The sequence below is a fragment of the Macaca fascicularis genome, chromosome 11 (assembly GCF_037993035.2).
Source record: "Macaca fascicularis isolate 582-1 chromosome 11, T2T-MFA8v1.1".
Taxonomy (NCBI): domain Eukaryota; kingdom Metazoa; phylum Chordata; class Mammalia; order Primates; family Cercopithecidae; genus Macaca; species Macaca fascicularis.
In genome coordinates, this window is record NC_088385.1 from 103,870,043 (window position 1) to 103,895,669 (window position 25,627).

General features: G+C 39.9%; 1 protein-coding gene across 1 annotated transcript in view; it reads left to right on the forward strand.

Moving 5' to 3' along the window:
• CFAP54 (cilia and flagella associated protein 54) overlaps window positions 1-22,907 on the forward strand; it is a 377,376-nt gene extending 354,469 nt beyond the window's left edge. The window contains exon 68 of the mRNA XM_015431414.4: window positions 22,693-22,907. Within this exon, the coding sequence (XP_015286900.3) occupies window positions 22,693-22,812 (120 nt within the window). The 3' untranslated portion in view covers window positions 22,813-22,907. The remainder of the gene's footprint in view (window positions 1-22,692) is intronic.
• Window positions 22,908-25,627: the final 2,720 nt, after the last annotated feature.

Here is a 25,627-nt window from a genome sequence, read left to right on the forward strand (position 1 = left end):
AGATAATAAATTTGTGTTGTTGCTAGCCACTAAGTTTGTGGTAAATTTGTTACAGCAGCAGTAGGAAATGAATATACAAGTACATTCTGACATTAAGCTTGTGACTTCAAATTCCTTTTTCTAGTTAAGATAGATACTATTATCATCCTTTTTTCACATGTGAGAAATTGAGGCCTGAAGAGTTGCCCAAAGTCTCTCAGCTAGTTAGTGTCAGAGCCAGGATCCACACCCAGGCACTCCCCCAGCTCCCAACTATGCTCTGAGCTCCTTCTCACCATGTCTGTCAACCACTGGCAAGTCCAAGCTTCTGTATGAAACGCCCCTGCTCTGTGCAGCCTCTCCGGCTCCCACCTGACTCAGTTTCCTGCTCCTTCCCTTGGCTCAGTGCTCTCTGGACACCCATGCTTTTCTAGCTTCAACTTTTGGAAATGTTATGGAAAGTTCTAGAGCTTCCATACAGAACTTCTCAAGTAAAGTTAGAATTCAGGTGGAATTATTGAATTTCTTCATATTTAAGTTTACAGGAAGATATTATGTTTGAATCTAATTTTTACTCCTCTTTAATCTCTAGTTCTTCTTACACTCTAGAGCATGGAGTATTCCTAAGGGTGATCAAATAATAGATTAATAGAAGTGATGCTGGGAATGTATTAGGCTTGTTTTACCATGACCCAGAAAAGAAGCATCTGGAAATTTGGTATTAGTTCTTATTTATTACTTTAAATCTCTCATAACTTGTATTGGTTATATAGTATTATGCATGTAGCCATATTGCTATTTGTTTAATGGTAGTATAACCACTAAATTAAATCTTCATGCCTGTCATGGCTCCTGCATTGAGCCACCCAAACCTCCCCTTGAGGATTGAAAACTTCATTTTCTCAGCTCTGGGAATGTGATGGCTGACAGCCCTCAACTCTCAACCCTCTCTAGCAACTTATTTCAACTGAAGGACGTGAACTCTTTCTGGAGGGAAGCCCACATCTAATTACTGGTTGATGTGGGAGTACAAAGACCCAACCCCACCACCACCACAATTCAGGACCACTCTGAAGGGCCACCCCAGCCTCAAAATTCCCCGTGGGGTTGGCTGAGCCCTTTGTTGTGACTGCATTGCAGCCCAGCTTCTCCCTCTGCCTAACTCTGCTTCCTTCCCTTTCCCCATGGCTTGTGATCTCAAGGGTATTCCCTAATCCTAATAAACTCTCTGACAGCTAAGTTCCATGTCAGAGTCTGCTTCCCAGCAATGAACTCAAAAAATAGAAAATGAAGATCCCTGACTGGTGATGAATACGTAATCCCTATTCATTGGAATTAGAAGAGTCTAAAAGAACTAGGAAACATGCTTCCTGGCTTAAGGTTTATCTTTAATGTAGAAGGAAGGGGAAACATACACATGTCACTCACTTGGAATTAAAAATACATTATACAACATGACCCATAGTTCAGTCACATTCGCTTTTGACCTCCAGTATAACAGTTAATTTAGGAATGAAATAAAACTCCATAAACCAGACCCTGGTCTATATCCAGTCAATAAACTCAGGCTTCCTTTCTCACAGAAACTATTTTCTCAGAGTATAAAAATGAAGTCTTAGCAAAGTTTTAAAACTATTCCCTGAAAATAAAAGTAAAGATGTAATTAATCGCATCTAATCACAGAGACTGAGGAATAAACATTTAGCTTTTTAACACATTGAATGTAGCCATTTCTCTTAAATATTCCATCCAAGAAACCATTTCGTTTAACTCTTCCTTCGCCCCCAGTTATGAGCCCTGAACCACTGGCCCTGAACTTGCATCAGGCCTCTACACCCTGTGCAGTTTATTGTAGGGTTGGTTGTGTAACTCATGCTTCCTGCCTAATTGGAGCTTTTGGTGGTTTGAAGGGAATGTTCCCTGTTTGGGACCCTTTATTAGTTCTTTACAGGTGGAAAAATTCTTTCCTGGGGAAAGAGAGCTGCTGTTCCTTCTGCACAATAGGGTGTCAGATTTCAAAGGCCTTTTTCTCTGGGCCTTGGAGTCTTGAGCAGTCAGAATAAGTCTGGATATGTACGGCCTAAACTTGCACTATTTTCTTAAGGGTCTCCTTTGGTCTTATAGAATCGTTTTCTTAAATAGTCCCCTATAAAGAGCGTATACCCATGATGGAAGTGATACTCTCAATTGTATCACTTTTCATCAAGTGGTGCCTTGGCTGAGCCTGGAATAGGGCATGAAGGACTGTGCATGCAGACTGGGTGCCAAGGAGGGAAAGGCACCAGTGACCCCAAAGGTATTCTCTAGCTGAGCACTGCCCTGGTTTGCATAATACCAGGTATGACAGTTGTGCAGCTTTTCCTGACACCGAGCAATTCTGTGATTTTCTGACACCAACTGGGTGTTCAATGATTCCGTTGAATTCTGACACTAACTACCCAGAGTTTGCACAGACCCCACAGTTAAGGGCTTAGTCCTGTGAGACTTCTCTCACTTCAGATGCCAGCTGCAAATGAGGTGCCCAGATTGCCCACACTTCTGCCCAACTACATATTTGGGAGTTGCCAGGACCCTCCCCTCAGATTCAGTAATTTGATAGAACAGCTGACAGAACTCAGGGAAGTGCTTTATTTATGATGACCAATTTATAAAGGATACAGGAACCCCAGATAAAAGAGATGCATAGGGCAGAGCACAGGGAAGGGGCAAGGAGCAGCCATGCCCTCTCCCAGTGAGCCGCCCTCCCTCCCAGCACTCTCCTGGTAAGCCGCCTTCCCTCCCAGCACTCTCCTGGTGAGCCACCCTTCCTCCCAGCACTCTCCTGGTGAGCTACCCTCCCTCCCAGCACTCTCGTGGTGAGCCACCCTTCCTCCCAGCACTCTCCTGGTGAGCCACCCTCCCTCCCAGCACTCTCCTGGTGAGCCGCCCTTCCTCCCAGCACTCTCCTGGTGAGCTACCCTCCCTCCCAGCACTCTCCTGGTGAGCCACCCTCCCTCCCAGTGCTCTACTTGTGCACCACCCCAGAAGCACCCCAAAACCCATCCTTATGAGTTTTTATGGAAGTTTTATTATGTAGGTATGATTGATTTAATCATCAGCTGTTAGTGATTGGGTTTAATCACTCCCCCTACCCCTTAGCATATAAAAGATTGTCAATTCCAGCTGTTTTAGGAGCACTGTGCCAGGAACCCAGGACAAAGACCAAATGTTTATTCTTTATTATACCACAACTCTAAACAATAAACATAACTTGAAATTGGTTTTTAAACATATATTTCAGTGGCTGCAGTTTCCTGCAATATATCTTGTCTCATGGAGGTGCTTCTCATGCATTCCAATAAAGAGGCCACTGTTCAAAACATCCACTTAGATGTGAGAAGAGAGACAGAACCCCTCATGTTGTTGAAATGTTTTGGATTTGGCTGAAATGTTTGGTTGTCTCTGCAATGTGGGATGATGTGTCTAAGCAAGAACTGTCCTTTATTAATAGATGCATTCTGCTCTAGAGCTCAAGGAAATGCCAGGCCCAGCTGTGGCTCAGTCGTTGTAAAGTGACAATGACAATGGTAGTGATGGTGATGATGATTCAAGAATAATCTGTTCTTCTATTCTTAGATAATGTAACATTTGAACCAATTCCCTGTACAAATGCTTTCTCTCCTACATCTTCTCTCTAATTTCCAATTTTCTTATTCTCTGCAAAATGCCTTTTACAATAATGTTATTTTTGTTTTGTTTTGTTTTGTTTTTGAGACGGTGTTTTGCTCTGTTGCCCAGGCTGGAGTGCACTGGCACAATCTTGGCTCACTGTAACCTCTACCTCCCAGGTTCGAGTGATTCGCCTGCCTCAGCCTCCTGAGTAGTTGGCATTACAGGCATGCACCACCACACCTGACTAATTTTTGTATTTTTAGTAGAGACGGGATTTCAGCATGTTAGACAGGCTGGTCTTGAACTCCTTACCTCAAGTGATCTGCCTCCCTCAGTCTTCCAAAATGCTGGGATTACAAGCATGAGCCACCGTGCCCAACTAAAATAATGTTGTTTATTTAATATTTAATATTAAAAGATTTCTACTGGCTGGGCACAGTGGCTCACGCCTGTAATTCCAACACTTTGGGAGGCCAAGGCAGGTGGATCACGAGGTCAAGAGATCGAGACCATCCTCACCAGCATGGTGAAACCCCATCTCTACTAAAAATACAAAAATTAGCTGGGTGTGGTGTCATGTGCCTGTTGTCCCAGCTACTGGGGAGGTTGAGGCAGCAAGAATCACTTGAACCTGGGAGGCGGAGGTTGCAGTGAGCTGAGATCGCACCATTGCACTCCAGCCTGGCGACAGAGCAAGACTCTGTCTCAGGAAAAAAAAAAAAAAAGATTTCTACCATCTCACCAATATAACCATTTGATCTCATATTATGTTAAATAAAACACCTTTTTTGTCATGTTTAAAGTTTTATTAACACAAAAGTTAGAGTGATGAAAAGATAATCTCTTTCTTCACAAAGTGTGAAATTTCTGTGGTTTGGCAGAGCTCTGGAAAAGCCCTGTTACCTTCCTAAGAGTTGGATGCCATTCCTGTTAGACTGGGGAGAATAATATCTATTATTGCTGGTATTGGGATTTTCTTAATCATATAAAGTGCAGTGAAAGCAAATATATCTAGGTCTCTCTCATCTGGAACTTTTGTGAGATGGATCACCAGTCATTCATGATATTGATTCTTAAGTAAGCTAGTGTCATATTATCCTTTCTACTTTAGAATGCATGTTTTTCCCCAGTCTAGAAAAAAATCCAATAAATCATTAACTTCAGAGAAAAGTGATGTATTAAGAAAAAATAGAAAACATGGTAGAGAAACTTATATGTGAGAATGCTGGATGAAAATACTATTTGCTTTCTTACCTTGAAGCTGTTAAAGTTTTTTTCATGGCTCTTGCTCCCTGTGCTTTAAGGTTTTTGAAAGGAGGCAAAGTTAAATCCATCTGTATCACAAATCTCTCAGTTGTTCAGTATCGCACTTATCAATTAAAAGAATAGGCAAGCCTAATTGATTAGTAAGAATTTGGCTCCTCCCCCTCTTTTTTTTTGGTCATGGAACGCTTAGAATTGATGAAAAGGTAACTGACAGTGTGCAGAGAGAAGGAAGAGGCCTCAGAGTAGGTGCTCAACAAAATCTAATTGGATTGAGAAAAATCATAGATTCTTTGAAGACTGCATGATTTTCCTTTTGATTAAGGAAAATTGTTGGAACACAAGAGCACAAGTAATAAAATCTTTATTATGATAGAAGCTAGTAATCATGCAGAAACTCATATAAAATAAAGCATTTGCAAATAACCTTTAACTCTCTAATGGCTTTCCAAACTTTTCCAAACAAGTTCAATTCAGGCCAGATATTAATGAACCCCCTTCAGTATGCCCCCACTGATTAATTTCCTTTCCCTTCTTCTTACTATTTCAGACTTTCATCCTCTCTAGGCAGACAAAATCATCACCATTTCTTTCAAATAGCTCCTTCAAGTGTAACCTAGTTGAGCTAACTAGTGCACAGTCTTTTATCTGCCAGTCTGTTTTATTCCTTCATCTCCACAAAGCCTTTCCTGACCTAGGGAATGGAACCTTTGTACCCTTTCCCGGACAATTTGGGCTCAAAGATATTTACAACAAGCAAGCAAACATAAAAGATTTCCAATTCCCTATGGCAACCCTAGAGTCATCTGTAAAATTTCCAAAAGCTGAGCTGGAAAAGCTTGTCAAGAGAGCACAGCCGGGCACAGTGGCTACACCTGTAATCCCAGCACTTTGGGACGCCAAGGTGGGCAGATCACTTGAGGTCAGGAGTTCAAGACTAGCCTGGCCAACATGGTGAAACCCTGTCTCTACTAAAAAAAGAAAAGTAGCCAGGCGCATTATCTCAGCTACTTGGGAGGCTGAGGCAGGAGAATGGCCTCCCGGGAGGCGGAGGTTGCAGTGAGCCAAGATCGCGCCATTGTACTCCAGAGGGTGAGACTCCGTCTTAAAAAAAAAAAGCAAAACAAAACAGAGAGCACTGAGCCAAGGGCGGAGCAGGAGTCTCAGTCAGGGGAGTGGGAGAGGCTGCACGAAGCAGGAGTGTTTCATGGAGAGCCTTGGACTGGCCAATGGTTGACAGACATGGTGAAGGGGAACTCAGAGCATAGTTGTCAGGTAGGGGAGTGGCAGTGCTGCAGATTGGAGAGGGACATGTTCTGAGAGCCTGTCTGCCTGGGTGTGGATCCTGGCTCTGACACTAAATAGCTGAGGGACCTTGGGCAAGTCCCTTCAAATCTCCAGGTCTCATGTGTGTGTGTAGTAGTTCATTTTCACACTGCCATAAAGATACTACCTGAAACTGGGTAATTTGTAAAGAAAGGAGGTTTAATTGACTCACAGTTCTACATGGCTGGGGAGGCCTCAGGAAACTTACAATCACAGCGCAAGGCAAAGGGGAAGCAAGGCATGTCTTACATGGCAGCAGGCAAGAGAGAGAGCAAGCAGGGGAAATGCCAGACACTTATCGAGCAATCAGATCTCCTGAGAACTCCCTCACTTTCAGGAGAATAGCATGGAGGAAACCACCCCCATGATCCAATCACCTCTCACCAGGTGCCTCCCTTGACAGGTGGTGATTACAATCTGAGATGAGATTTGGGTGGGGACACAGAGCCAAAGCATATCAGTGTAAAAACCATATCACTTTGTGAAAAGTTATGTGGGCTCACTTTAATACAGGTCAAGAAATGTCCCGAAAGAAATACTTTACCTCTTAATGCTGTCATTTTATTTGAAATTATGTAAATTTTATTATTTTTTAAAAAGTTGAACTCTGGAGGAGAAGGTATAACTCTGACTTCCTAAAGCACATTCAGGTTCACTTAATATTTATGACATTGATGTGCTGTGACTACGAAATAAATTTACGATTTTCACCTAACTTAACATTTTAAAAACTTGTCTTCATGATTTTGAAGGTAGTGGCTTTTTAATTTTAATATTTAGTAAAATGTTTGCTTCATAAATGTATCCTGACCATATTTAGGTGGTTTTCTAATTCTAATTCTATTCCTAATTTAAGTAGCAGTTTTACAAATAATAAGGCTCATTATCTCCTCTGTGAATCCAGATTATTTTGTAAGTTTTAGCTCTTGTAATAAGGCAAGAGAATAAAATCTGTAAACATAAATATTAAGAAATAACAGGCAAACTTATGTTTATTTGTAAATACTATCTTTTTAAAACCCAAACCCAAGAGTTTTTAGAAATGATTCGAACTAAGAGAATCTGATAAAGTGGCTGGATATAAAATTAATAATTTCTTTCTTCTAGGAATAATAATTTAAAATGGAAATTTTAAAAATAGTGGCAAAATTATAAAATGCCTAGGAATAAATTTAACAAAAAATAGTACAGGATATAAGTAAAGATAAAGATGCAGTTTTAATAACAGACAACTTTTCTGTACTGTTCATTTAAAAAACCTTCCCCTGTCTCCTGAATTGTAAAATCAGCTAATCGTTTGTTAATAATACTCTATCATCACTTCTAATTAACATTGTATGGGAGTTCTTAGCCTGTGAAATAAAGAAGAATTTTTAACAGGTGTAAGTATGGGAAAGAAAGAAAGCAAGCTTTCATTATTCACAGACATAGAAAATTCAAAATAGTCTTCAGAATAACTCTTAGAATGAATAAGTGAATTTAGCAAAGTTGCTATCTGTACTATCACTGGAAATATAAATTTTATTTCTATATAGCAGAAGCAATACTCAGAAATTAAAAAAATTAAACTCTCATTTATAGTAGTACCAGAAAATTCACATGGACATACAAAGGACCCAGAATAGCTAAGACCATCTAAAAGGAACAAAGTGGAGGGACTTAAACTTCTACCTATCAAATCTCATTAAAGAACTACAATAACACTGCGTGAGATTGCAGTAAGTATAGATAAATAGATTTAGAGAGGATAGGTAGGTAGGTAGGTAGGTAGGTAGATAGTCTTTATATATTTATAGAATAGAGATGCTCTCTCTTCATCTATCTGGACTCTCTAATTGTATTTATATATAATAAGTCCAGGAAGAGATCCATACATATGCAATCCCATGATTTATGACAGAGGTAACTCATCTTTTCAATAAATGAGTTGGGTCAATTGGATATCTAAAAATAATGCACCTCAACCCTTACTTTACCGAATATACAAAGTGAATTCCAAATTGATTGTGGCAATAAATGTGGAAGATAAAACAATAAAGCTAGAGGAAATAATAAGAGATTATCTTCATGACCTTGGTGTTAGCAAAGCTTTCATAAATAGGATATACGTTTGAAAGTACGAACCATAAAGAAAAGACTGATGGATTGGACTATATTTTAAGATACCATCAAAAGGGCAAAATGGCAAGCCACAGAGTGGGAGAAATTTTTATATATACTCCAAAAAGGACCTGTTTCTAGATTATATTAAGAATTCCTATATATATGAATGAGAAAAGGACACCTCAATATAAATTGGACCAAAGACCTGTACGTCAACAGAGACCTATACTTAAGTTCAGTGTTACTGGTTTTCAGGGATGTGACATTAAAAACATAGTACAATGGTATACAACACATGCAAAACATACCAGAACAGTGATAGTTTTAAACAGAAATTGTCAGAGTTTGTGAAGATGTGGGAAAACTGGAGATGGTGGAAAATATAAAATAGAAAACTGTTTCGTAGAATCAGCTTAAAGAGGAATATACACGTACCTGATGGCCCAGCAAATTCCATTTTCATGTATATGCCTAATAGAAATGTGACATGTATGCATGAAAAGATATTTTTATTCATAACACCAAAAAATTGGAAGTAACTCAACTGAACATCAACTGCAAAAATGAATAAATTGTGTCACATTCATACAATGAAAACTATGTATCAATAAGAATGAACAAACTATTGCTTCACTCAACAACATGGATGAAACTCAAAAAAGCCAGACAGGAAAGATTACACATTGCTAGATTCTATTCATATACAGTAAAAACAAAGACATATATATATATACACACACACACACACACACACACACACATACATACACACACACACACACACCCCTGGTCAGTGACTAGGAGGGAGCACTAGGAAGACTCCTTGAGTGCTGACCATGTTCTATTTCTTGACCTGGATGATGATTACATGAATATGTTCATTTTGAAAAAAAAGTGTATATGCAAGTTGCACATTTATGACTTCTCCTCCTTTTCTGTCTACATGTTATAATTCAATTAGAAGAATTTTTACTTAAAAGAATTTTTGCTTTTTACTTAAAAGAATTGTGTTTGGCAAGAGGAAAATATAGAACACTGTATTTTAGCATGATAGAAATAACTAAAATTTGAAGTATCTGACTTGTCTACCAAGGGGCTTAAAATGCCTGGAATGTCTAGAAGGCATAATAACACCAGTGTTGGTTCTGATATTTTAGGGTAGTTTGTGTTCTCCTGAGGACCAAAAAAGATGAATAACTCCTGGGTGACAACTGCTTTATTTTATCTTTTTAATCTGTAGCTTTCATTCGTGGCCTCCATAAATAAACTAAGCAATTAATCTTCATCCTTTGACAAATGACCACTTGTTTCTGGAGGTTCAATGACAAGGTCAAAGACCAAAATGCTCTATTTGTATCTAATATATAAATTATGTCATGAAGACAATGCTAATGTTAAGTAAAATTAATGTAGCCACTTGATTTTTTTAAAAAAGCCATTCCTATCTTTAACATGGAAAGAATTCCACAGTGAAAGCAATAGAGCACAAAACAAAATACAAATATATTAATGCTAATTATTATTTCTTTGTTTTACCTTGATTATCTGCTAAAAGGATTAAGTCAGACATGAGATAATTCGTTACTATAAAATAGGTGGACTATTTAGTGCAGTTAAGTAGCAAAGAGATATAACCATAATAATCATGATAAACACATATAATTTCAACATGTTAATAAACCAATTAACATTAGCTTGCCAAAATACTTATTGTATTTTTCTGAATAAAAAATAGTAGCAAAATAGCAAAACAACAACAACAACAAAGATGTGTAACATTCTCTAATATATTACCTTGAGTGTAGGGAAACCCTTATATATTGCTGGTTGAAATGATAATTGCCTCAACATATTTGGAAAGTAGTTCTGGTAACATATGTTAAGGTGTAAAAGGTAAATGGCATATGACTAAATAAAATGACTTTAGAGAGTCAATCGTACAAAAATTGAAAGCATTTGTACCCAAGAATATATATAAATAAGCAAGCATGTACAAAAACTAGAAAAAAACCTCTATAGAGAATGATTGTATAAATCAGGATACAGCCAGTCCATGAAGTATTAAGTAGCCATTTAAAAGGATGTGTTCAATAATAATAATCATATGTAGCCTTTATTGAGTCATCATTGTGTGCCAGGTACCATTCTATGTTTTATTTGAATAAACTTATTTAATCCTTGTAACAAAATGATATAGGAACTATTATAATTTCATTTTTTTTAAAATTTATTTATTATTATTATACTTTAAGTTGTAGGGTACATGTGCATAACGTGCAGGTTTGTTACATATGTATACTTGTGCCATGTTGGTGTGCTGCACCCACTCGTCATTTACATCAGGTATAACTCCCAGTGCAATCCCTCCCCCCGCCCCCCTCCCCATGATAGGCCCCGGTGTGTGATGTTCCCCTTTCTGAGTCCAAGTGATCTCATTGTTCAGTTCCCACCTATGAGTGAGAACATGCGGTGTTTGGTTTTCTGTTCTTGTGATAGTTTGCTAAGAATGATGGTTTCCAGCTGCATCCATGTCTCTACAAAGGACACAAACTCATCCTTTTTTATGGCTGCATAGTATTCCATGGTGTATATGTGCCACATTTTCTTAATCCAGTCTGTCACTGATGGACATTTGGGTTGATTCCAAGTCTTTGCTATTGTGAATAGTGCCGCAATAAACATACGTGTGCATGTGTCTTTATAGCAGCATAATTTATAATCCTTTGGGTATATACCCAGTAATGGGATGGCTGGGTCATATGGTACATCTAGTTCTAGATCCTTGAGGAATCGCCATACTGTTTTCCATAATGGTTGAACTAGTTTACACTCCCACCAACAGTGTAAAAGTGTTCCTATTTCTCCACATCCTCTCCAGCACCTGTTGTTTCCTGACTTTTTAATGATCGCCATTCTAACTGGTGTGAGATGGTATCTCATTGTGGTTTTGATTTGCATTTCTCTGATGGCCAGTGATGATGAGCATTTTTTCATGTGTCTGTTGGCTGTATGAATGTCTTCTTTTGAGAAATGTCTGTTCATATCCTTTGCCCACTTTTTGATGGGGTTGTTTGTTTTTTTCTTGTAAATTTGTTTGAGTTCTTTGTAGGTTCTGGATATTAGCCCTTTGTCAGATGAGTAGATTGCAAAAATTTTCTCCCATTCTGTAGGTTGCCTGTTCACTCTGATGGTAGTTTCTTTTGCTGTGCAGAAGCTCTTTAGTTTAATGAGATCCCATTTGTCAATTTTGGCTTTTGCTGCCGTTGCTTTTGGTGTTTTAGACATGAAGTCTTTGCCCACGCCTATGTCCTGAATGGTACTACCTAGGTTTTCCTCTAGGATTTTTATGGTATTAGGTCTAACATTTAAGTCTCTAATCCATCTTGAATTAATTTTCGTATAAGGAGTAAGGAAAGGATCCAGTTTCAGCTTTCTACTTATGGCTAGCCAATTTTCCCAGCACCATTTATTAAATAGGGAATCCTTTCCCCATTTCTTGTTTCTCTCAGGTTTGTCAAAGATCAGATGGCTGTAGATGTGTGGTATTATTTCTGAGGACTCTGCTCTGTTCCATTGGTCTATATCTCTGTTTTGGTACCAGTACCATGCTGTTTTGGTGACTGTAGCCTTGTAGTATAGTTTGAAGTCAGGTAGCGTGATGCCTCCAGCTTTGTTCTTTTGACTTAGGATTGTCTTGGAGATGCAGGCTCTTTTTTGGTTCCATATGAACTTTAAAGCAGTTTTTTCCAATTCTGTGAAGAAACTCATTGGTAGCTTGATGGGGATGGCATTGAATCTATAAATTACCTTGGGCAGTATGGCCATTTTCACGATATTGATTCTTCCTATCCATGAGCATGGTATGTTCTTCCATTTGTTTGTGTCCTCTTTTATTTCACTGAGCAGTGGTTTGTAGTTCTCCTTGAAGAGGTCCTTTACATCCCTTGTAAGTTGGATTCCTAGGTATTTGATTCTCTTTGAAGCAATTGTGAATGGAAGTTCATTCCTGATTTGGCTCTCTGTTTGTCTGTTACTGGTGTATAAGAATGCTTGTGATTTTTGCACATTAATTTTGTATCCTGAGACTTTGCTGAAGTTGCTTATCAGCTTAAGGAGATTTTGGGCTGAGACAATGGGGTTTTCTAAATATACAATCATGTCATCTGCAAACAGGGACAATTTGACTTCTTCTTTTCCTAACTGAATACCCTTGATTTCTTTCTCTTGCCTAATTGCCCTAGCCAGAACTTCCAACACTATGTTGAATAGGAGTGGTGAGAGAGGGCATCCCTGTCTTGTGCCAGTTTTCAAAGGGAATTTTTCCAATTTTTGCCCATTCAGTATGATATTGGCTGTGGGTTTGTCATAAATAGCTCTTATTATTTTGAGGTACGTTCCATCAATACCGAATTTATTGAGTGTTTTTAGCATGAAGGGCTGTTGAATTTTGTCAAAAGCCTTTTCTGCATCTATTGAGATAATCATGTGGTTCTTGTCTTTGGTTCTGTTTATATGCTGGATTATGTTTATTGATTTGCGAATGTTGAACCAGCCATGCATCCCAGGGATGAAGCCCACTTGATCATGGTGGATAAGCTTTTTGATGTGTTGCTGAATCCGGTTTGCCAGTATTTTATTGAGGATTTTTGCATCGATGTTCATCAGGGATATTGGTCTAAAATTCTCTTTTTTTGTTGTGTCTCTGCCAGGCTTTGGTATCAGGATGATGTTGGCCTCATAAAATGAGTTAGGGAGGATTCCCTCTTTTTCTATTGATTGGAGTAGTTTCAGAAGGAATGGTACCAACTCCTCCTTGTACCTCTGGTAGAATTCAGCTGTAAATCCATCTGGTCCTGGACTTTTTTTGGTTGGTAGGCTATTAATTATTGCCTCAATTTCAGAGCCTGCTATTGGTCTATTCAGGGATTCAACTTCTTCCTGGTTTAGTCTTGGAAGAGTGTAAGTGTCCAGGAAATTATCCATTTCTTCTAGATTTTCCAGTTTATTTGCGTAGAGGTGTTTATAGTATTCTCTGATGGTAGTTTGTATTTCTGTGGGGTCGGTGGTGATATCCCCTTTATCATTTTTAATTGCGTCGATTTGATTCTTCTCTCTTTTCTTCTTTATTAGTCTTGCTAGTGGTCTGTCAATTTTGTTGATCTTTTCAAAAAACCAACTCCTGGATTCATTGATTTTTTGGAGAGTTTTTTGTGTCTCTATCTCCTTCAGTTCTGCTCTGATCTTAGTTATTTCTTGCCTTCTGCTAGCTTTCGAATGTGTTTGCTCTTGCTTCTCTAGTTCTTTTAATTGCGATGTTAGAGTGTCAATTTTAGATCTTTCCTGCTTTCTCTTGTGGGCATTTAGTGCTATAAATTTCCCTCTACACACTGCTTTAAATGTGTCCCAGAGATTCTGGTACGTTGTATCTTTGTTCTCATTGGTTTCAAAGAACATCTTTATTTCTGCCTTCATTTCGTTATGTACCCAGTAGTCATTCAGGAGCAGGTTGTTCAGTTTCCATGTAGTTGAGCGGTTTTGATTGAGTTTCTTAGTCCTGAGTTCTAGTTTGATTGCACTGTGGTCTGAGAGACAGTTTTTTATAATTTCTGTTCTTGTACATTTGCTGAGGAGTGCTTTACTTCCAATTACGTGGTCGAATTTGGAGTAAGTACGATGTGGTGCTGAGAAGAATGTATATTCTGTTGATTTGGGGTGGAGAGTTCTATAGATGTCTATTAGGTCCGCTTGGTGCAGAGATGAGTTCAATTCCTGGATATCCTTGTTAACTTTCTGTCTCGTTGATCTGTCTAATGTTGACAGTGGAGTGTTGAAGTCTCCCATTATTATTGTATGGGAGTCTAAGTCTCTTTGTAAGTCTCTAAGGACTTGCTTTATGAATCTGGGTGGTCCTGTATTGGGTGCATATATATTTAGGATAGTTAGCTCTTCCTGTTGAATTGATCCCTTTACCATTATGTAATGGCCTTCTTTGTCTCTTTTGATCTTTGATGGTTTAAAGTCTGTTTTATCAGAGACTAGTATTGCAACCCCCGCTTTTTTTTGTTCTCCATTTGCTTGGTAAATCTTCCTCCATCCCTTTATTTTGAGCCTATGTATGTCTCTGCATGTGAGATGGGTCTCCTGAATACAGCAGACTGATGGGTCTTGACTCTTTATCCAGTTTGCCAGTCTGTGTCTTTTAATTGGAGCATTTAGTCCATTTACATTTAAGGTTAAGATTGTTATGTGTGAACTTGATCCTGCCATTATGATATTAACTGGTTATTTTGCTCGTTAGTTGATGCAGTTTCTTCCTAGCCTCGATGGTCTTTACATTTTGGCATGTTTTTGCAATGGCTGGTACCGGTTGTTCCTTTCCATGTTTAGTGCTTCCTTCAGGGTCTCTTGTAAGGCAGGCCTAGTGGTGACAAAATCTCTAAGCATTTGCTTATCTGTAAAGGATTTTATTTCTCCTTCACTTATGAAACTTAGTTTGGCTGGATATGAAATTCTGGGTTGAAAATTCTTTTCTTTAAGAATGTTGAATATTGGCCCCCACTCTCTTCTGGCTTGGAGAGTTTCTGCCGAGAGATCTGCTGTTAGTCTGATGGGCTTCCCTTTGTGGGTAACCCGACCTTTCTCTCTGGCTGCCCTTAAGATTTTTTCCTTCATTTCAACTTTGGTGAATCTGGCAATTATGTGTCTTGGAGTTGCTCTTCTCGAGCAGTATCTTTGTGGCGTTCTCTGTATTTCCTGGATTTGAATGTTGGCCTGCCCTACTAGGTTGGGGAAGTTCTCCTGGATGATATCCTGAAGAGTGTTTTCCAACTTGGTTCCAGTTTCCCCCTCACTTTCAGGCACCCCAATCAGACGTAGATTTGGTCTTTTTACATAATCCCATACTTCTTGCAGGCTTTGTTCATTTCTTTTTCTTCTTTTTTCTTTTGGTTTCTCTTCTCGCTTCATTTCATTCATTTGATCCTCAATCGCAGATACTCTTTCTTCCAGTTGATCGAGTCGGTTACTGAAGCTTGTGCATTTGTCACGTATTTCTCGTGTCATGGTTTTCATCTCTTTCATTTCGTTTATGACCTTCTCTGCATTAATTACTCTAGCCATCAATTCTTCCACTTTTTTTTCCAAGATTTTTAGTTTCTTTGCGCTGGGTACGTAATTCCTCCTTTAGCTCTGAGAAATTTGATGGACTGAAGCCTTCTTCTCTCATCTCGTCAAAGTCATTCTCCGTCCAGCTTTGATCCGTTGCTGGCGATGAGCTGCGCTCCTTTGCCGGGGGAGATGCGCTCTTATTTTTTGATATTCCAGCTTTTCTGCCCTGCTTTTTCCCCATCTTTGTGGTTTTATCTGCCTCTGGTCTTTGATGCTGGTGATGTACTGATGGGGTTTTGGTGTAGGTGTCCTTCCTGTTTGATAGTTTTCCTTCTAACAGTCAGGACCCTCAGCTGTAGGTCTGTTGGAGATTGCTTGAGGTCCACTCCAGACCCTGTTTGCCTGAGTATCCCGCAGCAGAGATTGCAGAAGATAGAATATTTCTGAACAGCGAGTGTACCTGTCTGATTCTTGCTTTGGAAGCTTCCTCTCAGGGGGGTACTCCACCCTGTGAGGTGTGGGGTGTCAGACTGCCCCTAGTGGGGGATGTCTCCCAGTTAGGCTACTCAGGGGTCAGGGACCCACTTGAGCAGGGAGTCTGTCCCTTCTCAGATCTCAACCTCTGTGTTGGGAGATCCACTGCTCTCTTCAAAGCTGTCAGACAGAGTCGTTTGCGTCTGCAGAGGTTTCGGCTGCGTTTGTTATTGCCCTGTCCCCAGAGGTGGAGTCTACAGAGACAGGCAGGTTTCCTTGAGCTGCTGTGAGCTCCACCCAGTTCGAGCTTCCCAGCAGCTTTGTTTACCTACTTAAGCCTCAGGAATGGTGGGCGCCCCTCCCCCAGCCTCGCTGCTGCCTTGCCGCGAGATCGCAGACTGCTGTGCTAGCAATGAGGAAGGCTCCGTGGGTGTGGGACCCTCCCGGCCAGGTGTGGGATATGATCTCCTGGTGTGCCTGTTTGCTTAAAGTGCAGTATTGGGGTGGGAGTTACCCGATTTTCCAGGTGTTGTGTGTCTCAGTTCCCCTGGCTAGGAAAAGGGATTCCCTTCCCCCTTGCGCTTCCCAGGTGAGGCAATGCCTCGCCCTGCTTCAGCTCTCGCTGGTCGGGCTGCAGCAGCTGACCAGCACCGATCGTCTGGCACTCCCCAGTGAGATGAACCCAGTACCTCAGTTGAAAATGCAGAAAGCACCGGTCTTCTGTGTCGCTTGCGCTGGGAGTTGGAGACTGGAGCTGTTCCTATTCGGCCATCTTGCTCCGCCCCCTATAATTTCATTTTTAACTTTTATTTTAGGTTTGGGATACATGTGAAGGTTTGTTACATAGGTAAACTCATGTCATGGGGCTTTGTTATACAGATTGTTTTATCACCCAGGAATTAAGCCTGTTATTATTCCATTCTAAATAAAGACAAATCTAAGACTGGGTGATTTGTAAAGGAAAGAGGTTCAATTGACTTATAGTTCTGCAGAACTGGGGAGGCCACAGGAAACTTACAGTCATGGCAGAAGGGGAAGCAAACATGTCCTTCTTCACATGGGGGCAGCAAGGAGAAGTGTGGAGCGAAGTGGGGGAAAAGACCCTTATAAAACCATTAGATCTCATGAGAACTCACTCACTATTACAAGAACAGTATGATGATAACTGCCCCCATGATTAAATTACCTCCCACCAGGTCCCTCTCAGGACACATGGGGAATATGGGAACTATAGTTCAAGATGAGATTTGGGTGGGGACACAACCACACCATATCATTCTGCCCCTGGCCCCTCCCAAATCTCATGTCCTCACAATTCAAAACACAATTAGGCCCATCTAACAGTCCCCCAAAGTCTTAATTCATTCCAGCATTAACTCAAAAGTCCAAGTCCAAAGTCTCATCTGAGACAAGGCAAGGCCCTTCCACCTATGAACCTGTAAAATCAAAAGCAGGTTAGTTACTTCCTAGATACAACGGGGGTACAGACATTGGATAAATACACCCATTCCAAATGGGAGAAATTGGCCAAAATAAAGGGGCTACAGGCCCCATGCAAGTGCAAAATCCAATAGGGCAGTCATTAAACCTTAAAGTTCCGAAGTGCTCCCCTTTGACTCCATGTCACACACCCAGGGCTTGCTGATGCAAGAGGTGGGCCCTCACAGCCTTTGCAGAGTATAGCCCAACACCCCCATGGCCTGGTGTTGAGTGTCTTTGGCTTTTCCAGGTGCACAGTGCAAGCCATCAGTGGAACTACCATTCTGGGGTCTGGAGGATGGTGGCCCTCTTCTCACAGTTCCACTAGGCAGTGCCCAAGTGGGGACTCTGTATGGGAGCTCTGACCCCACATATTTTTCCTGCACTGCCTTAGCAGAGGTTCTCCATGAGGGCCCTGCCCCTGCAACATACTCTACCTGGACATCCAGGCGTTTCCATACATCCTCTGAAATCTAGGTGGAGGTTCCCAAACCTCAATTCTTTAGTTCTGTGCACCCACAGGCTCAACACCATGTGGAAGCTGCCAAGGCTTGGCAGCTTTCACTCAGGGCTTTCACTCTGATGCCATGGCCTGAGCTGTACCTTGGCCCCTTTTAGCCATGGCTGGAGCAACTGGGAGGCAGGGCACCAAGTCCCTAGGCTGTACACGGCAGGAGCCATCCTGGACCCAGCCCCTGAAACCATTTTTCCCTCCTAGGCCCTGGGCCTGCCCTGAAGGTCTTTGACATGCCCTGGAGCATAAATTGTGACATTTTCTCCATTGTCTTGGTGGTTAACATTTGGCTCCTTGTTACATATGCAAATTTCTGCAGCAGGCTTGAATTTCTCCCCAGAAAATGAGTTTTTCTTTTCTACTGCATTGTCAGGCTGCAAATTTTCCAAACTTTTATGCTCTGCTTCCTCTTGAGCACTTTGCCGCTTAGAAATTTCTTCTGCCAGATACCCTAAATTATCTCTCTGAAGTTCAGAGTTCCACAGATCTCTAGGGAGGGCAGGGGCAAAATGCTGCCAGTGTCTTTGCTAAAGCATAACAAGCATCACCTTTGCTCCAGTTCCCAAGAAGTTCCTCATCTCCATCTGAGACCACCTCATCCTGGACTTTAGTGTCCACGTCACTATCAGCATTTTGGTCAAAGCCATTCAACAAGTCTCCAGGAAGTTCCAAACTTTCTCACATCTTCCTGTCTTCTGAGCCCTCCAAGTCTCTAGGAAGTTCCTAACTTTTCCATATTTTCCTGTCTTCTTCTGAGCCCTCCAAACTGTCCCCAACCTCTGCCTGTTACTCAGTTCCAAAGTCACTTCCACATTTTCAGGTATCTTTACACCAGTATCCCACTTCTGTTACCAACTTACTATATTAGTCTGTTCTCATGCTGCTAATAAAGACATAACTGATACTGGGTAATTTGTAAAGAGAAGCGGTTTGATATACTCACAGTTCTGCAGGGCTGGGGAAGCCTCAGGAAACTTACAATCATGGTGGAAGGGGAAGCAAACCCATCCTTCTTCACATGGCAGCAGCAAGGAGAAGTGCAGAGTGAGGTGAGGGAAAAGCCCTTTATAAAACCATCAGATCTCTTGAGAACTCATTATCACAAGAACAGTATGGAGGTAGCTGTCCCCGTGATTCAGTTACCTCCCACTGGGTCCCTCCTGTGACACATGGGGATTATGGGAACTACAGTTCAAGATGAGATTTGAGTGGGAACACAGCCAAACCTTATCAAACCCAGTACCCAATGGTTATCTTTTCTGCTCCTCTCCCTCCGCCCACTTTCCATCCACAAGTCGACCCTGGTGTCTGTTTCTTCCTTGTGTTCATAAGTTCTCATCATTTAGCTTCCACTTATAAGTGAAAATGTGGTATTTGGTTTTCTGTTCCTGTGTTAGTTTGCTGAGGATAATAGCCTCTAGTTTCATCCGTATTTCACAAAAGACATGATCACGTTCTTTTTCATGGCTGCATTGTGTTCCATGGTGTATATGTACCACATTTACCTTATCCAATCTGTCATTGATGGGCATTTAGGTTGATTCCGTGTTGATATGGCTTGGCTCTGTGTCCCTACCCAAATCTCATCTCAAATTGTGATTCCCATGTGTCAAGGAGGGACCTGGTGGGAGGTGATTGGATAATGGGAGTGATGTCCTCCATGCTGTTCTTGTGATAGTGAGTTCTCAGGAGATCCGATAGCTTAAAAGTGGCTCTTCCTCCTTTGTTCTCTCTTTCCTCCAACCCTGCGAAGAAGTTGCTTGCTTTCCTTTTGCTTTCTGCCATGATTATAAGTTTCCGAGCCCTCCCCAGCCATGTGGAACTGTGAGTCAATTAAACCTCTTTTCCTATAAATTACCCAGTCTCAGGCAGCTCTTTATAGCTGTATGAAAATGGATCAATACACATGTCTTTGCTATTGTGAATAGTGCTGCAATGAACATTTGTGTGCTTGTCTGAAGTCTTAATGGTAGAATGATTTATATTTCTCTGGGTATATAACCAGTAATGGGATTATTGGGTCTAATGATAGTTCCGCTCCGCTTTTCGCTCTTTGAGGAATTGCCATACTACTTTCCACAATGGTTGAACTAAGTTACACTCCCACCAACAGTGTATAATGTTCCCTTTTTCTCTGCAACCTTACCAGCATCTGTTATTTTTTGACTTTTTAATATAACAGGTGTGAGATGGTATCTCATAGTCGTTTTGATTTGCATTTTTCTAATGATCAGTGATATTGAACTTTTACTCATATTCTTCTTGGGTGCATGTATGTCCTCTTTTGAAGTGTCTGTTCATGTCCTTTGCCCGTTTTTTTAGTGTGATTGTTTTTCTCTTGTAAATTTGGTTTCGGTTCCTCATAGATGCTGGATATTAGACATTCATCAGATGCATAGTTTGCAAATATGGTCTCCCATTCTGTAGGTTGTCTGTTTACTCTTATAGTTTCTTTTGCTGTGCAGAAGCTCTTAAGTTTAATTAGATCCCACTTGCCAATTTTTGCTTTTGCTGTGATTGTTTTTAGTGTCTTTGCCATGAAATCTTTACTCATTCCCATGTCCAGCATGGTATTGCCTAGGTTATCTTTCAGGGTTTATATAGTTTTGGAAAGCCAATACTATTCACAATTGCCACAAAAAGAATAAAATACCTAGGAATACAGCTAACCATGGAGGTGAAAGATCCCTGCAATGAGAACTATGGAACACGCTCAAAGAAATCAGGAAAGATACAAACAAATGGAAAAGCATCCCATGCTCATGGATATGAAGAATCAATATCATTAAAATGGCCATACTGTCCAGAGCAATTTACAGATTCAATGCTATTCTTATCAAACTACCAACAACATTCTTCACAGAACTAGAAAAAACTATTTTAAAATTAATGGAACTAAAATTATGGAACCAAGAGAGAGCCTGAATAGCCAAGGCAATCTTAAGCAAAAAGAACAAAACTAGAGATAGTATGTTACTTGACTTCAAACTACACTACGGGACTACGGTAACCACAACAGCATGGCACTAGTACAAAAACAGGCACATAGACCAATGGAACAGAATAGAGAACCCAGAAATGTTGCCACATACCTATGACCATCTGACTTTCAACAAAGGTGACAAAAACAAGCAAGGGGAAAAGCCTTCCTGTTCAATAAATGGTGCTGGGGTAGTTGGCTAGCCATAAGCAGAAGACTGAAGCTGAACCCCTTATTTATACCCTATACAAAAATCAATTCAAAATAGATAATTCCTATTTTATGCATGTGGAAATTAAAGTTCAAACAGATCAAACATTTTACCCAGTTTCGCATAGCTGGTAAGTGGTGAGGTCTGAATTTGAACCAAAAAGTCCTACTCCAGAATGAACACTTTTTCTTTTTCTTTTTGGAGATGGAGTTTCGCCCGGTCTGGAGTGCAATGGCATGATCTCAGCTTGCTGCAATCTCCGCCTCCTGGGTTCAAGCAATTCTTCTGCCTCAGCCTCTCTAGTAGCTGGCATTATAGGCACCCACCACCATGCCTGGTTAATTTTTTGTATTTTTAGTAGAGACGGGGTTTCACTGTGTTGGCCAGGCTGGTCTTGAACTCCCGACTTTGTGATCCTCCAGCCTCAGCCTCCCAAAGTGTTGGGATTACAGGCGTGAGCCACCACGTCAGACCCCAGGATGCACATTCTTAACACCATGTAATTATTCGGCCTCCCTGAATTGATTAAGGAGGGATTTATCTTACATATTGCTAATTGAAAAAGCAAATAATGAACCTAATAATTTAATTTTTTTTAAAAAAAGAAAAAAACCATCTGAAAGGATATCCTCCAATCTGGAAACATTGATTATATTAGGACTGATCAAGGAAGGCGAATATTATTAATTTTTTATTTATTCACCTCTTTATTGTTTGTAGTTATGGAAAACACTGGAATACTTTATCTTTTTTTAAATCTAATAAAGTGACAAAAAAGTTAACAAAAACCAGCCTCCAAATGGAATATCCACATTTAGGTTCATTATGTTTTTTTAAGAATAAAACGAATGACTGGCTCATTTAACAAGTAGACAAGAAATTAATAAAAACTTATTCTCTAATTTTTTTTTTGTTTGTTTTATAACCAGGCTTCGGACCCACAAGGCTGTAACTCACTGTGGTCATTCTACACAAGTATATACCTAGATTGTCATGAAGTGGGTCCCCAGCAAACATTTGTTTTCTTTCCTTCATTTTTGTTCTCTCCTCCCTGTCCTTCCCCCAATCAATAACCAATGCTATGACCACAAAAGCAGTCTTTATTTTCCATTTTCTCAGCCTGCCCAGGATGACTTTGGCTGTACTAGCTCTCGCTCGGGGTAACACGGTGCCTCTTTCAGATGCACTGATCTCCAAACATAATTTTCTGGTGCATCCTTCTTCACTGTGTCAAGACTTATGCTCCAAATGAGAGAGGGAGATTTGTCAACTGGTCAGTCTGTTATGCAGGAAAGTGTTTTATTAGGAGAAGGGCCAAAAGTCTTACATTTAGAACCATGTACAATGATTACCTAAATACAAATAGTCCATATTTTTAGAAGTGTTTGCTGTTTTATAGGCTCATGTAGGAATCTTAATAGGATGTAGAACGATGTATGTGCCATTTCGGCAGTTTAGAGGTATGAAACTTTGTGCCTTATCTGAGGCACACAAGTTAACTATCTTTCATATAAAATTACTAGAAATTGGTATTTGGGTATTTTGAAAACTTTGTCAACAGTTTGAAACAATGCATTTCATGAACACTTTTATGCTTTTCCTCAGGTCCCATTTGATATCTCGCTGCCATCTATATTCAATCTTGAGAGACTTTTTGATCTGGCTAATGGTTGCATTTTATCAGGAGGAAGCCTTTTCAACTGGATAGTGTCAATTATTCCCTGAACATTATACGGTAACCTTATGAAGGATTTAATTGTTGTTTCTCTTGGTTTGAACTAAGTTTTTGGAATGGTCCTCTTATAACAACAAAAATAAAATCGTTTTTTTACACAAGCTAAATTTCTTTTTAAATTATTATTTTGAGGAATGTCTTAAATTGTATTTGAATTAAATGACACTGCTGTTGCTTATTAAAACTGTATTACAGAGCTATTCATAGAAAACAAGTTTTTGCACAGTGCAACTGTTTTCACGTTTGGAGTCATTTAGGTTGTTTTTGGACAGGTCCATAAAGCAAGATTGGATTAAACCATTGGTTCTCAATTGGCAGTGATTTTGTCCATTAGGTGACATTTGAGAGTGTCTGGAGACGTATTTGGTTGTTATCCCTGGAGAGTACTAGTGGCATCCAGTGAGTAAACATCCTACAATGCACAAGACAGCTCCCACAACAAAGAATTATCAAGTCCAGAACGTCACTAATGCTAGTCTTGAAGAACCCTCAATTAAACCCCAACATGTGGTAATTTCAATTTTGGAAATTCTCTAAATGGTTTGGGAAGCAAATGAGACCTTCCATATTTTATACTTCTGAGAGGCAATATTGCATAGAATTTTAGGGTGCCAGCTTTAGAATTGTATAAACCTGGGTTTAAATAGTAACTTTGCCATTTGCTAGCTTTGCTACTTTGGGGAATTAACTTAAATTCTGTAAGCTTTTATTTTCTCATCTGTAGAATGGGAATGTTAGTATCTATCCTATAGGATTGCTGTGTGTATTAATTAGGTGAGTTGAAGTAATAAGGTGCTTAGCACAATGCCTGATGTAATAATAGAGTGCTGGGAGCATTGTTTCCCTGCCAGATTGGAAAAGGACCGTGCATTTCTGACTCATTTTGTCTATCATCTAAAAATGCCACATGTGAATTCTTCCCACATGCTAGTCAGTGAATGAATACTCCTGGTTTAAAAAAAATAACACAAATATGTTTTTCTAAAGCTAAATTGGTTTAATGTATCATCCTCTATTCTGAATTTCCTGCTAGTATTAAAAAGGCCTTTTTTTAAAAAAATGAAGCAACAGTAATAGTAGCTGGCAGTTGGCATTTTAAAATAATCTCCTTTGATAATATAAGAAAAAATGCAACTTTATGTTAGTCCCTAAGCTTTTAAATGTAGACATCTATGAAGTTCTAAAGTCTGGGAACAGCGAAGATGAATTGTTCTACAATACAATGTAGAGGAAACAAGCCTTTAGCAAAGCATTTAAGGATAAGAAGGATTTTGGTAGTTGAAAATTTGCTAAATAATTTTGCTAGAAGGGGGCGCACTGGAGGAGAACAGAGGCATAAAAATAAAAATACACATGGTTTATATTCAAAGGACTTGACTGTGACCTACCTGGAGTGTGCACAGTCATGATGGAAAATAAACTGTAAGGAGCACTAGAATGAAGACTTCAGGATTGAATCAATAGATGATAGGGTGCCATTACAAGTGACTGAGGAGAGAAGTGACAAGTTCCTGACACTAGTACGCATTTAATAAATATTGGATGAATGAAAGGAATGAGTGGAATGAATGATGGCCTGGTCTCCAGGGCAGATAAGAATGCAAGATATAATGAAAGGGAAAGAAACAAAAGACAAGAAGACCGATAGGAAACCATGTTTTAATGAAAGAGAAGAAGAACCAAATATTTACTCATGAATTCAAAGGGAAAAATTGTTGCCTGATGTTTATACCCTCATATGAAATAAAATTTGATCAAACAGAAAAGCCATTTGGATGGTAATGGCTCTTATGCGAAGATGGCTTCTGAGTCCTTTGGTCTGAGACTGGGGTTTGCACATTTCTTTGCTGGCTTAGAGATCACTTTGAAGAGTTTGCATTTCTTAATGGTGGGAGTTTAATTTATTATGCAAAGCTAGTTACCAAGGTCAAGAAAGGTGCAACAGAGTACCTACACATTTATTACAGGTGTAGAAACAGCATGACTCATAACCAAGACCACTTACCTCAACTTCATGCTAATTTCCTGTGAATGCAAATGCACATCTTCTGGTTTTTGTCACTAATAAGTTTTTACTAGTTAGATACTTTCATTTTTCTTTACTTTAGTGAACATAAGTGCTTGTACTATTTTTATAGAACCCTAGAACAATACCTGGCACGTAGGTCTATAATATTTGTTGGATGGATAGAGGGATGGATGGAGGGATGGATGGATGAATGAATGGATGGATATAATCCAGGAAAGATGGCACTGTGGAGTTCTAAAAAAAGGAAGGAGGTGGAGGTATCACCAACACTCCACCATCATTACTGCTCCATTATTGCCTACCCTTTCTGGAGCATTTACCTGCCAGGCACATATTTGTAAGTGCTTCAGTGCATTTTCTCCCTCTGTCTTCACAAGAATAATGACCATGATGCACACAGTATTATTGACCCCATATTATAGACAAGGAAACAAAAACATAAAGCAGTTAAATAACTTGGCTAACAATCACAGTTAGTCGGAAGTAGAGCCAGGATTTAAATCCTCCCAGAAGAATCTGAGCTCTTCACCGTTAAGTTGGCCTCCTCTGCACCTTTCTTCTACCCACTCCATAGCTCTAGGAAATTGGATAGTAAAGGGAGAGGAAGAGATAGCTGAGGTTCAAGCTAAAACTGGGACACCTGTCATCTGCCCTGGGGGCAGATTTTAAAAAATGACTTGCAGATCTGAATGGATGCCCCAAGAATCCATGGAAGGGGGTCCCCAGTGTTATCTGTTATCTGTGCTAATACACTGGTTTCCTCTGGGGAAGGCAGA